We start from the raw sequence: 14,167 nt of genomic DNA on the forward strand, positions 1-14,167 counted from the left end.
AAGAAGAAGTTATTCTCAAGTGAGACTTGATTTGATTTTAACGACATGAAAGACAAATTAGTGGATCTCCGGCTCTAACTGTTCCCTCTTAATACCCTGTAAGGTGGTTTAAAGAAGTCCAAACTCCCCTGCGGTGAAGTGTTGGCTCTGTCCTGTCCAGCTTAACAGCAGACTGAAGCACTTGTGTGTGACACAGTTCAGACAGAGGAGCTCAGCAGGACACTTAAACTACAACAATCCAGGTAAGAGCCTGCACCTTCACTGATCACCTGCAGTGTGCACGTGTAGTTACTGATGTGTGTTCACAGAGTCACTGTGAGGTTTGAAGTCTAAACTAAAGTACAGACTGTCTGTGTGCTTCATTTGACTTCATTTAATTGAATTGCTGCTGTAATATTACATCAGTTAAAACAGACATTTAACATTGTTATTCCACTGTCATTACATGATTTGAATAGATCAAAAGTAGAACTCTTTAATCGATAATGTAATTCCATTAATAAAGCCACTTTAAGGTGGAGCCATTCATAACTAAGTACACATACTCAGTTTTGAGGTAGTTTGAGGTCAGTTTTAAGCAGTTCAGAGCAAACATTGTTCTCCTTACTCCTCTAGATGTCTGTGTTAGCTGTGATTTTACATTAAAAACATATTAGATATAGTGTTTTATTATAGATTTAACTAACCGGCAGTATAATGCAGTTTTCGGGGGGGTTGCAAGTTCATCATTTGGTATATCTTTCTGCATTTCATATCTGTTTCCAATGAGCCTCCGAGAAGGGAATAACTGGCTGATATTGTGGTTCTGCATGGTAGAAGAAACCATGATAATAACTGAGGTTCATGTTGTTGTTGTTGGATGGTTAGTGACCCTGTAAAATCCTGGATCTTGCGTTTCAATTGTATGTGTAGTAACATCAAAAGGTAACGTCCATGATCCTGTTAGTGACACCTCACCACTCTTATTATCCTCTTGAGAAAACACACACTATAACATTAACACACAGCTTTGAATGAAGCGCCGGCTGATTCCCTGGATTTACTTCCCAGAACTTAATAATGGAAAGATTATTTTTAGAGCGAGGGGCTGAATCTCTAACGGGCACACACACACACACCGAGACCCCAGAGAGCACATGGCATAGGTGTGAATTACTACAGTATGCACACAGATACTGAAAGACCCCGAAAGAGTCCAATGTGATTTTACAGAGAAGTGCAGAATAGATGTTCACCTTCACCATCCTGTCATACATTTATTTGCCTGTTTTATTTAGTTTTTTGGCTACAACCAAATTCCAGGCAGGCTACTTTGTTTACTCTGACCATAAAATGAAGGACTGAATGTGATTTCAATAAGATTTAAATGAGCAAACAAATCAAGTTTAAATTAGTCTGTTTCATATTCTCTTTCGTTAGCCTCATCCTGCCTCCGTCTATAACACAAGTCGGTGTAAAAAGGCTGACTGAGAAGACAGTGCCCTAAAAACCAAGAAAACTTTGAGACTCATCTGAGTAGCCAATCAAAACGTCAAAACAACGGAGGCTGTCCCTGTTTTTATTTGTCACACCATCAAAAATTGTGACTGCGACGTTTAGATACTTTATTCCAATATTTTAAGAACTGAAGCATTAAAAGGAGACACGTTATTGTATTTTGAGCTTCGGCTAATAGATGAATGGAGCGTTTTAGAAATGCCAGATGATGATTGAATATTTATATTTCCCACGTTCAAATCATGGACTGTATAAAACAAATACGGCATCTGTAACGACACCTACCTGTCAATCAAAGCTGCCACGCTCTTAATTATACATAATTTTAAGCCTTAATATAATGTGAACAGGTGAGTTGTATATAAATTCACCCTCAGTACAGTTGTCATGAACATGGAAATTAGCTACAGAGACCAAAACTGTTTTTTGTACCAGGCTGTAAACATGTTTATTTCTGCTGTGAAGTTGGATATTTGAACATGGGGACTTATGGAGACTGACTCACTTCTGGAGCCAGCCTCAAGTGGACGTTTGAGGAACTGCAGTTTTTGGCACTTTTTTGCGTTGTCTTCCCTTCACAGCAATAAAAAGTGAGAACAACCCATATTATGTTCAGACTTGGAGGCTCGAGTCTTTCGACCTAATGTTCAACAAAAAAAAAAAGGTGACTTTAAGTTGGATTTTGAACTGGTGGCTTAAAAAACAAATACTTGTACTTGACTACAATCTGAAAGTTGTTTGAGTCTGAACATCTCAATCTGGGAAGTTAATGTTACATGTTCATTCCTGACTCTTCTCCTCAAGGTGAAACTGTCATTGCTGCTGCAAAGTCGGCCCCTTATGGTTTATTCAATCACTCACACTCATTCAGTCGAGTACTACTTGTGTCCTCTTAGTTTAATTCAGCAGCAGCTCAGCTGTGTGCTCTCGTCCTTATGACGTCCCTCCCACTATCTTGGAAACTGTCTGGTAACCTCAGCAGGGACTTGGCTGACCTGGAGGGTGGTCTGCTGATTCAAGTTCACCTGCCTGGGTCCTCGGGCTACAAAAGCCGGTCTCCAGATTAATCAAGTAGTCGTTGGGTGCTGTGTCGTGCATCATCACATGCAGCAGAAGCACCAAAGCAGTGCACCAACCTGTGGCATGCTGCCGATGAACCAGGACTGACCTCAACACTTAGCCGAGCAGTCTGGTGATTGGTCCAGCTCTTGTTCCTCTTAACGTTAACTGTGTGTGTGTGAGCAACGTGTGAGTGGCAGTCACACAGACACGCCGAGTGTGCTCTTGAGCTGACCGAGACCCAGACAACAGGGATTGACGTTGTGGATTAGAAAGTGCTGTAATCCGTGACCCAGCCCGTTAGTAGCACTAACTGCACCCTGTCTGCCAGAGCACAGCGGACCTCTCCGAGCCTTCTGCTGCAGACATGAGTGCACCATGTGTGTGTGGATGCATGCATGAATGACACACAGAGAGAAAGAGAGAGAGAGAATAAGCTCAACACTCTCTGAGTAATATGACACGTGTCCCCGGGCCTAAGAGTAAGAGGCAGGTTTACACTGACTGCAGGGATGAGTGCACTATATATAGAACAGAGCACAAGGTTTAACAGGCAGAACGACAGTTTCTTGCTCACTTACAGGCAGCACAGGGAACTCACTGCTGGTAAGAATTTTAGTTTTTCCAACTTCAAAGGTTATTTTTCATGAGGCTGGATTCTTGAAGACAGTTACATATCGGTGGGTAGAGACAATTAAGCACAGTTGGAGGTTAAATCATGGTACAGAACATTCAGAGGAAAAGCTGCCGTTTGTCGTGCTCTTGTGTTTTTCACAACTTGGGTTCATCTTTCTCTCTTCCTATTGGTTAGTAGGGTTGATCTTTCATATCATAAAATCATCAAGAGCTACATTTTTTTAACAATAACATACAAGCAGTCTGCAGGCTGTATGAAGAGAAGACGTTTTTTGTTGTTGAGTCACTTCTGACAGGAGTCGGGTCAGCTCGCTTGTATGTCCTTCATGAGCCTCTGTGGTCTACAGTCATCCATCAACACCAGCATCTGTTTGCCACTGTTAAATTCACAAGTTATAGCTGCTGTCTGGTCACTGCTACTCTCTGCATGCAGGTTTCTGTACTATTTACACTGTAACTGGACTAACGGTGGTATTACAGATTACATTCATATTACAGTCAGTCAGATATCAAAACATTGTTGAAACTTTAGACCTGCAATGTGACTTCTGAATGGGACACTGCCAGTGAAGTATCTTATTTCAATTAATCAAATTTCTATTAAAAGTTCAAGTTTAGAAAGAAGACAGCTGCGTTATTTTATCTGATTCTGTTAATGCAGAAACATGATTGTGATTGTTCGGTAACATATTTATCTTGATCACCGATGCAGGTCTGGAGGAATAAATATATTCAAACCACAATCACAATATTAGGGTCGATGTCAGTGCTATACATCTCCACATTCAGACACATCTCTACTTGATGCATGACCACGCTTGATGATGTCTGTGCAACGTTAGAACCAACTTTAGCTTTCATCGCGAGAAGAGTTTGGCCCTGCATATTTTCTATTGGCTGCAGGACAGTGAGTTTATCCTTCACTCGCACAGGACTGAAAACTCTTAGTCTAACTCTAAGGCCTTTGTCAGTGATATACGGGTCAAGCAGGATGTGTGGCACGTCACAGTACATCATGTGGTCAGAGGTGGCACAGAGACAGTACAGTACCTGATATTCACCATCAGACGTCAAGCTGGTTCACACAGACAGCTCGTGTTCATTTCCGCTCTCATGTGATTTAACATATGTCCAGCACCCGAGGGTTCAGTCACGTTAGATTGACTTGGTTGATCTTGTTTGTGGTTGCTGCTTTCAGGACTTGTATGAATACCGGTAAGCAGCAGAAGCCAGTGCTGACAGGCCAGAGGTTCAAGACCAGGAAAAGGGGTGAGTACCAAACAGAGCGTTAATGTATTCGTATGTTTACCCAAAGCTAAGCTTGTCAAACATTTGCAAGTTATTCATGGTGAGTCTGAACACACTATACTCTCGCAGAACATTAACACTCCCATCGGCCCAGCTGGTGTGCAGTCGTCTTCAGTGTTAACGGGTTGTTTTTGTCAGGCAGTGTTTCACTGACTATTACACAAGCCCTCTGAGACCTCACACACACACTGCCCAGTAGATATTAATGTTATATGATGAAATGCCACATTGGCGTCAGTATGAGTTTCTGCACAGAAATACATTGTATTGATTGACTGCTTTGTATTGTCCACGTTGTATATCTGTCCGTGCCAGAGTCTGTCCCATTATTTTATGGAGAAAAAAAACTCCTTTCAAAGCTCGACATTTTTATTCCAAGAGTAAAAATCTTATCCCACCAGAAAGTGGCATAAGGAAATGAATCAGTACCTTCTCACTGCATGTCAAAGCTTGGTGACTTACTCACAACTACTCCCGCTGCTGCAGAGTAACCAGCAAGTAAGCTTTCCAACCAAAACAGTGACTCACTGAAATATAATCCAGGAAAGTCAAGTTGGAGTAATAGATCCTGAATCTGAACATTTTGCAGACGCCACACCACAGGACAGCAATGGACACAACTGACAGACAGGTTACGGTGTACAATTTCTTTTTTTGGTGTACAGTTTTACACACACCGGCCGATCGCAGGCTTCACTGTGGACTGGCTGTATTCTTCGTGTCATGTTCTCCCTGCTCTCTAAAACCTCTCCCTTGGTCCAGTGTTAAGAAAGGGAGAGTGATAAGCTTAAACAGGATGCAGGTGTGCCGATCACTCCCACTCTGACCTGGCACTGCTCTCCTGAGCCTTTCTCTCCTGCAGCTGATGCACCACGCTCCCTCCACAATCCTTTAACCAGAGATGTATAAAGTGCTGGAGTAAAGGAGTGGAGTAGAAGTACAAGTGCTATATCAAAAAACGGACTTGAGTAGAAATTGAAGTGTTCTTTAAACACCATACTTAAGTGAAAGTACTAAAGTATTCAAAATGTTTTGTACTTAAGTATTGCAAGTAGAAGTATGTTAAAAAAAATGCTACTCAAGTACTGAAAGTAAGAGTCCTGGAAGCAAACCGTTCAACAATAAATGCAGTTTGTTGAATTCATAACGTGTCCGGCTGGACGCTACAATAGTAACGATTCAGCACATGAAAAATGTATTGGAGTAAAAGTATTACATTCATCAAAAATATGTAGTGCAGTAAAAGTGGAAGTTGGGGGAAAAAAGTACAGATACTGCATTTCAGTACTTAAGTAGTTCCACTTCGTTACTATACATCTCTGCCTATAACCTCCGCTGCACCAATGCATTGACCGAATGCTAATGTTAGTCTGACCACATCTTAACACACCATAACCTGACTACCTGTCATTTACAGGGTGGGTTAACTTATCTCTATCAATCCTACTAGTCAAGAGACACACTGACTACCACTGACTCCTGTCTCATGACTGTCTGTGAGCCATGCCTCCATTGTGAAGCAGTGTAAACTTTCCTAGACATCTAATCTCACATCCATGTTACATTATGTGCTATGTTATAGGTAAGGTGCAAATCTAAAATATAAATGTGTTCATGTAGTGATCATAAATCTTGACTCTCAACAATCTAAACTCCACATCTCATGAACTAGTTTTGTTTCTTTTACCGTTGATAAAAAATAATGTAGTGCTGTTTGAACTGAATGAACAACAATATGAACAGTAATATAAAGTTTATGTGGTAGCCACATTCTCTCTGTCTTGACCCTGATCGTGTGATCCTCTGTCCTAGATGAAAAGGAGAAGTTCGAGCCGACAGTTTTTCGAGACACAATTGTTTCGGGCCTCAATGAAGCGGGAGGCGACCTGGATGCTGTAGCCAAGTTTCTAGATGTCACAGGGTCGCGACTGGACTACAGACGCTATGCTGACACTCTGTTTGACATCCTCGTCGCCGGGAGCATGCTTGGTGAGTGTCCCCCCGTCTACCCCGGCTGAAGTAATCAGATGAATATCTGGGAGGTCAAACATGTTGGGACAATACTTACCTTTAATTTCACATTCATGGAAGATGTTGATGTTACTGTACTTCGTGTTGACCGGCAGTATTCTTCCATACGACATTAGAAACTGTCCGGCGTTGGCGTATCCTCGCAGAGCTCTATACACCAGATCAGTCGAGGCCTGTGTTATTCACACAGACAAGGACAAAGAGATCACAGCTGGCTTTGTCAGATTAACACAGTAATTCTCACTAATCAAAGAGATCTCCTCACTAAGCACCAGATGAGATCAAGATCCCAGTTTGGTCCATTATTATTTATTTATTTTTTTACTACATTTAGTTTGCACAGTTTGTACAGTTGGTGTTTATTCCTCGCAGATACACTGCGGTCACTGGCTTAGTAACATTCTCTGTCTGTCTTCCATGTCAAATACAAATTACACTTTGGGTCACTGTGACAGGCACAAGTGAAAGTTATTTAGACCACTGTATTGTGCAAAAGATAGAGGTACACTGGAGACAACATTACATATTTTAATTTTATGACCTTATGACTTCAAACCGATCTTAATCTGTAGTATGAAGACTATCTGTCCTTCCACTCACACACATCCTATCCTTTAATCTGTGCAACTGGTTTGTTCTCTGTGAGTGCCAGTGCAGCGTTCAGCCTGGTTCACTACCTGTTAAACCAATTACAGTTAAAAGGTTTACTCACAGCCTGAAGTACGAGTTCACAGAGGTAATAATAATACACACACACACACGCACATGAAACAGGTAGTGGGTTATGCAGCCATGACAGCTGAGGTCACACCTTTTACATGATGTCCAGTTGATCTGTCTCTGCGGATGTTGATTGTGGGTCCACATGGGTTTGCCCAAGCGTTAAGGCACAAAGGAGCGGTTCGTTCACCGTCCTGTAGGATAGCAACACAGTTGAACTTGATGCGAGCTGAAATGGGAAGCCAGTAAAGAGAACTGAGGAGCAGAGTGTCTCATCAGCTTGGTGACCATCACCATCGCTTGTCCAGCTTGAGACCTCAATAAGAGGTTCAAAAGCTCTAACTCTGAAACTCCCGGTCCTTTCCTCAGCTCCCGGAGGGACTCGCATTGATGAGGGTGATAAGACCAAGGTGACAGCGCACTGCGTGTTCACCGCTGAGGAAAGCCACGCTGCTCTGCGCCTATATGCTCAGGTACGCCCACATTTTCCCTCTTTGTACTGACTGTGCCAAGCAACAGGAAAAGATGACCGGCTGCTAACATCCTATAAACTTAGATTGTTACTCATTATGTCACTATGTACTTTCAGGTTTTCAATAAGCTCATCAGGAGATACAAATATCTGGAGAAAGCCTTTGAGGAGGAAATCAAAAAGGTAAAGCTTCATCGTAAGCTGTAGTGTATGATACAGTCCTTTTTATTCTATGTTTGATTGTAAACCGTGACTGTCCTCATGTCTGTTGTAGCTGCTGCTCTTCCTGAAGGCCTTCAGTGAGTCAGAGCAGACCAAGCTCGCCATGTTGACGGGCATCCTGCTGGCCAACAACGCGCTACCACCTCCCATCATCACCAGCCTCTTCAGTGATAATGTGGTCAAAGAAGGTGAGAGGATACGACTCTCTAAGTGAGAGCGAGAGAAACATCTCGTCTTTAATTCCAAAACCGACTTCTTTGTTTCATCCTTCAGGGATCTCTGCGTCTTTCGCTGTGAAGATGTTCAAAGCATGGATCGCAGAGAAAGACGCCAATTCGGTGACCTCATCTTTGAGGAAGGCGAACCTCGATAAAAGACTTCTGGTAAGAAAAAAACAACAATCAACTGGTACCTGAGAAGGTTAACTTGCTTGTGGTATGACACATTTTTCTTGTTGACCTCAGGAGCTGTTTCCTGCTAACAAGCAGAATGTGGAGCATTTCTCCAAGTACTTCAACGAAGCCGGGCTCAAGGAGCTGTCCGACTTCCTGCGTGTGCAGCAGAGTCTGGGAACCCGCAAAGAGCTGCAGAAAGAGCTGCAGGAGCGCCTGTCCCAGCAGTGTCCCATCAGAGAGGTACAGACAGACCGTACTGTCAGTGTGATCATATTTTTATTTATTTTTACTTACTGTGTGTTCATGTTCAGATAGTGCTGTATGTGAAGGAGGAGATGAAGAGGAACGAGCTGCAGGAGCATGCTGTGATTGGGCTCTTGTGGACGTGCCTGATGAACGCCGTGGAGTGGAACAAGAAGGAGGAGCTGGTCACAGAGCAGGCACTCAAACACCTCAAAGTAGGTCATACACAACACAGCGTCCCTCATCGCTCATACTTCTAAGAGCTGCAATGTTTAACACATCTTTCCGCTTGATTTCTGGCTTTCAGACCTCGATTTCCAGTGTCTGACTTTCAGTCCTTTTAGACGGTGCATTTAGGCGACAGTACTACTGTGTATGTCAGGGCCCAGCACACAAACTACATAACTACTGGGTTGGGTTGTGGTTGCATGTGTATAGCAGCACAACACAAACTGTTACGTGGCCTGTGTAGACGGTTGTAACGTGCACATGAACAGGAATGATTTTCTTTAACCGCTTGAGCAATCCCAGCTGGCATTGGGGCAAGAGGTGTGGGGTACAACCTGGACTAGTAGTCCGTGAGCCAGAAGGGTTGGCCGTTACCGAAAAAGTGGCAAAGGCTACCATACCTTTTCTGAAAGCCTGGAATCTCAGCTTTTCAATGATGTATGATGGCCATCTGACAAGAGTAGCTGTTTTGAGTTATCACACATAATGTAAGCTAAGGTTGAGAAAATAATGTGTATAAATTAAGCAGACACTGATATAGCTGAAAGTCTATATTGGACATATTGGAATATTTTATTTTGTTATGTTTGGTATCATTTTAAAGGGGAGACTCTGAGCTTTCACTTAAATCCTTTTGTGAACATTTTGGATAAGTACAGCCAACCCTGGAGCTCTTCAAACTTTCAATCACACACATTTTCCTGCCATTTCCACCTATGTCATCTTTTGTCTTTTAATTCTGTGGCACCAGGGACCATCAGAGAAACAAAATCCAAACACTGAAATACTGGCATGACCCTGAGGATTCAGAAAATGTATCATTTACCTATATTATCTGATTTGGAGGGGGAGATTTTAGTCTTCAGTTCATCACAAGACTGGCACGTAAAGTCAAACCAACCTACACCTACGGGCATTTTATAGTCACAAATTAACCTAGAAACCTGCATCTCTTTGGACTGTGAGAAGAAGGTGGAGTAACCGGAGAGAACGTGTAAACCCCGACACAGAAAAGTCCCAGCCAGCTGGCAGGTTCATACCCAATGCACCACTGTGTAGAGCAAATATAGAGCTACATAGATACATGCCACCAAGCACTGAAGGACAGGGATGCGTGCTGGGGATGTTCCGGGTTTGAGTCCAGAGAGAAAGCCTGCAACCACATGCAAGGACAGCAGCAGGCATGCAAGATTTTAGATTCCTATGTTTGTATTTATTTATATTTAATATGCAGCTACTTTGGACTAATCCATAATCCAGTCTTCATTGGAAGTAGTTGAGCTACGACAACTCTACAAATCATTTGTTGACTGTAGCAAGCTACACGTACTGTCGTTCAACCAAGAGTGTTGCTGCATGTTGCTACATTCAGCTATTTCCCAACAACGGCTGCGGTTGGTATTTGATGATAGTGTGATATATTTAGAAATCTCCTCTCTCACTCCAAAGGCATGCAGGTTTACTGTGAGCGTGAATGGTTGTTTGTGTCAGTGTGACCTGTCCAGGGTGTCCCCATGCCTGTCCTCCAATGTCAGCCCGGCTCCAGCCCCGCCTTTCCCAGGAGCTCTGGTTTTGGTATTAGTTATGATATCATCATTAGTTTTTATTATTAACACTGTGTAACTATGTGTGTGTGTTCTTTGTCAGCACTACGCTCCTCTGCTGGCAGTGTTCAGCACTCAGGGTCAGTCTGAGCTGGTGCTGCTCCTGAAGATCCAGGAGTACTGCTACGACAACATCCACTTCATGAAGTCCTTCTCCAAGATAGTGGTGCTCTTTTACAAAGGTCGGCGTCTCGCCCCGTTCATACTGTGTCAAGTCTATCAATCGTATTGTTGTCCGTGACTTTCTGTCCTCTCTGTCTTAACTCAGCTGATGTCCTGAGCGAGGAGGCCATCTTAAAGTGGTACAAAGATGCCCATGCTGCCAAAGGGAAGAGTGTCTTCTTGGAACAGATGAAGAAGTTTGTGGAGTGGCTCCAAAATGCTGAAGAAGGCAAGAAACAATGTTACTTCTCTTATTTCATGGCATCCAGGCCTCGTTAAAGGGATTTGGACAGCATTAAATGAGTTGTAATCCTCATTGTGGCCAGAAGATTGTGCTGTTGTCTCATGCTTTCTTTTTCTCTTTGTCCACAGAGTCAGAGTCAGAGGGGGAGGATGGTTAGAGGAGGAGCAGGAGGAGTTCCTGTAGTCTGCCTCCTGTGGCCTGAATGACAGTGTAGCAGCTAGTTAACATGTTGTGTAGAGTCCATCTGGGTTGATATGGAGGCCCGTTCAACAACACTCCCCCTCCCGAGGCAGCCGAACACCTTCAGATAACCAGCGAATGTCTGTGAACACCGGACCAGGAGTCAGTCCTACATGGAGACAGCCTTACTGATGTCCATCCACCTCAGCACAAGACTCCATCTATAAAAATGATCCAGGAATAGTAACATGACCTCTGCAGTAGGTTTGCACTTGTTTTAATACACGCACAAGTGAGTTTGACTAAGTAAAGTGTGGATATGTAACCTGGCAATGCTCTCGTGTTTTTATGAATAAACTGGTTTTATATGTACGTGTGTACGCTGCTGTTTTCTTCCATTAAATACAGTCACATGGTGGATTTCACTGGGACTATGAAGACGTATAAAATGAACTTAGGGAAATAATATTGTCCATAGATGAACTGTTTATCTGTTTAAGTTGTCATTTGCCGCATCAAAGTTTCAGTTCATCTGTTCCCCAGTGATTGTGACTGATCTTTTAAACAGGAATATAATCAGAAGACATCAAATACTGTCATAGAAATGTAATATCAAAAATAGAAATGATGCAAAGATAAAAATAAAACAATACGACACAATACTATATGATGAGATACCAGATCAGACAATCTGATACGATACAATATGATACAAGACAAGACGAGATGACGGAACAATACAATATGATACAATACTAGACAGTACGATATTATGCGATACGGTAAGATAGGATACAATACAATACGACACAACACGATATGACACAATAGTATATGATACGACACGATACTAGATGAGATAAATCAATACGATATGATCCTTTACGATACAACGCGATACGATACCAGATGATACCAGAAAATACGATGCGAGACAGTACAATACAATACTAGACAATAGTAAACAGTACGATGCGATGTGATACGATATGATGCGATACGGTACGATAGGATAAAATACAATACGACACAATACGATATGACACAGTACTATATGATACAATACCAGATGAAATGATCCGATAGGATCCTTTATGATACAACACGATACGACATGATGCCAGACAATGCGATACAATGTCATGTGAAGCTATACAATACGATAGACCTAACTGATTCCACACCGGGGAAATTCACTTGTTACAGCAGCTCACAATAAGTTCAAGTTCAAGTTCAAGTTAACTTTATTATCAATGCTGCAGGACATACAGAAAACTGAAATTGCGTTTCCCTCTTATCCCGGTGCAAACAGCACTAAACATGAAAATGTAAAATATGAGTAAAAAATATAAAATAAAATAAAAATATATACAAGCTAAAAGACATCCAAGAAAAGACAGTGGCAAATTTGGAAGATATAAATAGTATAAATATGGCAAATATGGCGGTATGAACAGAATAAACAGAAACAATAAACAAAGTGGATGAGACCCAAACAGGGGTGGCAGACTGGTAGAGTCGACCCCCCACGTACAAAAGGCTGAGTTCTTCCTGTAGTGACCCGGTTTCGACTCAGCCTGAGGTCTTTTTTCTGTGTGTTCCCTCCCTCTCTCTCTCTCTCTCTCTGCTTTCCTATCTGATACTACCCGTCTGTGTTCTGTTTGCTGCCCTGATATCAAGTGATCACAGGAAACACTGACACTTGAATTGCTCTGTGTGTGTTTCTACATTTGTCCTGATCACAGTGAGTCCTGGCGTGACCCAGAAACGCTTGTGTGCTCCAACAGCCGACAAGGGGTTGTTGATGAATCATAAATGAGTAACACGAGACAGGAAGAATCACATGGTGGAGGAAAACAAATGAGCCCACATCACTGCAGCTGATGTAGCAGTATATATATATATATGTAACATCCACCCAGGATGAGGATGGAGGGGCCTCATGATCTACATCCTTTCTGGAAGATTTTCAGAGGAAATAACAGGACTGCTCTGCAGCCAATCAGAGGGCTGGATGCTCCAGAGCCCCGCCCTCACTGAGTCATATGCCAAACAGACGTCAAGTTACAATAGATGACCATGTTAACACCGGATGTTAGTGTCAGGTTTTCTTCAAAATAAAAGCATGAACTTCACTGTCATCCATGCCAGTAGCATTCATAACAATGCAACTAAAGATACATTTAAATACATTTTGATTGTTGATAGTGAGTGGCTGCCTTAATGTCTCTTTATAAGAGAATATTGACTTCATAATGAAATCTTTATTTGCTTTTACAGTTTTTTATTTATTTATTATGACACACCAAGATTTGTTCTCATTAAAACAATGTATGTCATCACAGAAAAAAACTAAAATAAACTAAAATAAAGAAGATCTGTATGTCAGTGTAATGAGAATATTTATGTTCATCATTCATCACTGTTTCATGGATTTACACAGCCTTGATCTCATTCTGAACTGTATGATGTTGGCACACACTTATCTTTGTGAAAGATGTCAACAAAAACAAACAAACAGTTGCATAGCAACACATTATTATTGTTTTATCTCACAGCTACAGAGTCGTACATGTTAAAAATGTCCTTAAAGGTAGAGACACTATTATTGACGGGGTTTAATAATAACATAATATTAATTTTCTGAATTTTAATGTCTCATTTTTGGCTTTTAGGTGATCATTTTATGTTTGTTTGACATAATAACACACTGACTTCTGTTCTTACAGTGACACGTTTACTGTAATCAGATCGACTGATGTGTCATTATACTAAGAAACAATACAAGGTGTTTTTTTTACCCAGCTTTAAAACCTTTCCAGCCTTTTCCAGCAAGTATATAACATTAAAAGTGCAAGAAAACTAATTTCAAACGTATAAACCCAGTTAACACAACTCTAAAACTCAATAAGCACCAACTTAAATCACTCCAGAAAACTTATTCTTAAACTACAGACTGATAAAATTACGTTTTAACCATTTTATTTCCATGCTGGAGGTTTTAAAAGTTTCAAAGCCTTAATACAAACTTAGTGAGGGAATTCAAACTCTTTCTCAGCTGAAATGCAGCTATTTGCTTTTATTCTGAAGGCTCATTATCTAACTTCCTCTTTGCTCCTGTTTCATTGTCTGTGCTTTGACATCCATCTCGTTTCTCTCCAGGTTA

At 41.7% G+C, this 14,167-nt stretch overlaps 1 protein-coding gene across 2 annotated transcripts; it reads left to right on the forward strand.

Moving 5' to 3' along the window:
* Window positions 1–197: 197 nt before the first annotated feature.
* Window positions 198–11,373, forward strand: bzw2 (basic leucine zipper and W2 domains 2). Of its 2 annotated transcripts, none has more exons than XM_010746002.2 (12): window positions 198–242; window positions 4,391–4,461; window positions 6,313–6,489; window positions 7,621–7,724; window positions 7,841–7,906; window positions 7,998–8,133; window positions 8,219–8,328; window positions 8,410–8,580; window positions 8,652–8,798; window positions 10,459–10,597; window positions 10,684–10,806; window positions 10,950–11,373. In XM_010746002.2, the coding sequence occupies exons 2-12, from the start codon at window positions 4,398–4,400 to the stop codon at window positions 10,976–10,978; spliced, it is 1,266 nt and encodes a 421-aa protein (XP_010744304.2). In that variant the 5' UTR covers window positions 198–242; window positions 4,391–4,397; the 3' UTR covers window positions 10,979–11,373. The 2 variants fall into 2 exon arrangements, with proteins under 2 accessions (XP_010744304.2, XP_010744305.2); XM_010746003.3 differs by lacking the exon at window positions 198–242 and adding an exon at window positions 3,091–3,162.
* Window positions 11,374–14,167: the final 2,794 nt, after the last annotated feature.

This window comes from Larimichthys crocea, chromosome XIII, assembly GCF_000972845.2.
Source record: "Larimichthys crocea isolate SSNF chromosome XIII, L_crocea_2.0, whole genome shotgun sequence".
Classification (NCBI taxonomy): Eukaryota; Metazoa; Chordata; class Actinopteri; family Sciaenidae; genus Larimichthys; species Larimichthys crocea.

What these genes read in the sequence shown, in the direction of transcription:
- bzw2 (XM_010746002.2), top strand. Translation starts at nt 4,398, where the DNA reads ATGAATACCGGTAAGCAGCAGAAGCCAGTGCTGACAGGCCAGAGGTTC. An exon ending in GTTCAAGACCAGGAAAAGGG is followed by an intron (nt 4,462 to 6,312) that starts GTGAGTACCAAA and finishes CCTCTGTCCTAG; the next exon opens with ATGAAAAGGAGAAGTTCGAG. An exon ending in TGATAATGTGGTCAAAGAAG is followed by an intron (nt 8,134 to 8,218) that starts GTGAGAGGATAC and finishes TTCATCCTTCAG; the next exon opens with GGATCTCTGCGTCTTTCGCT.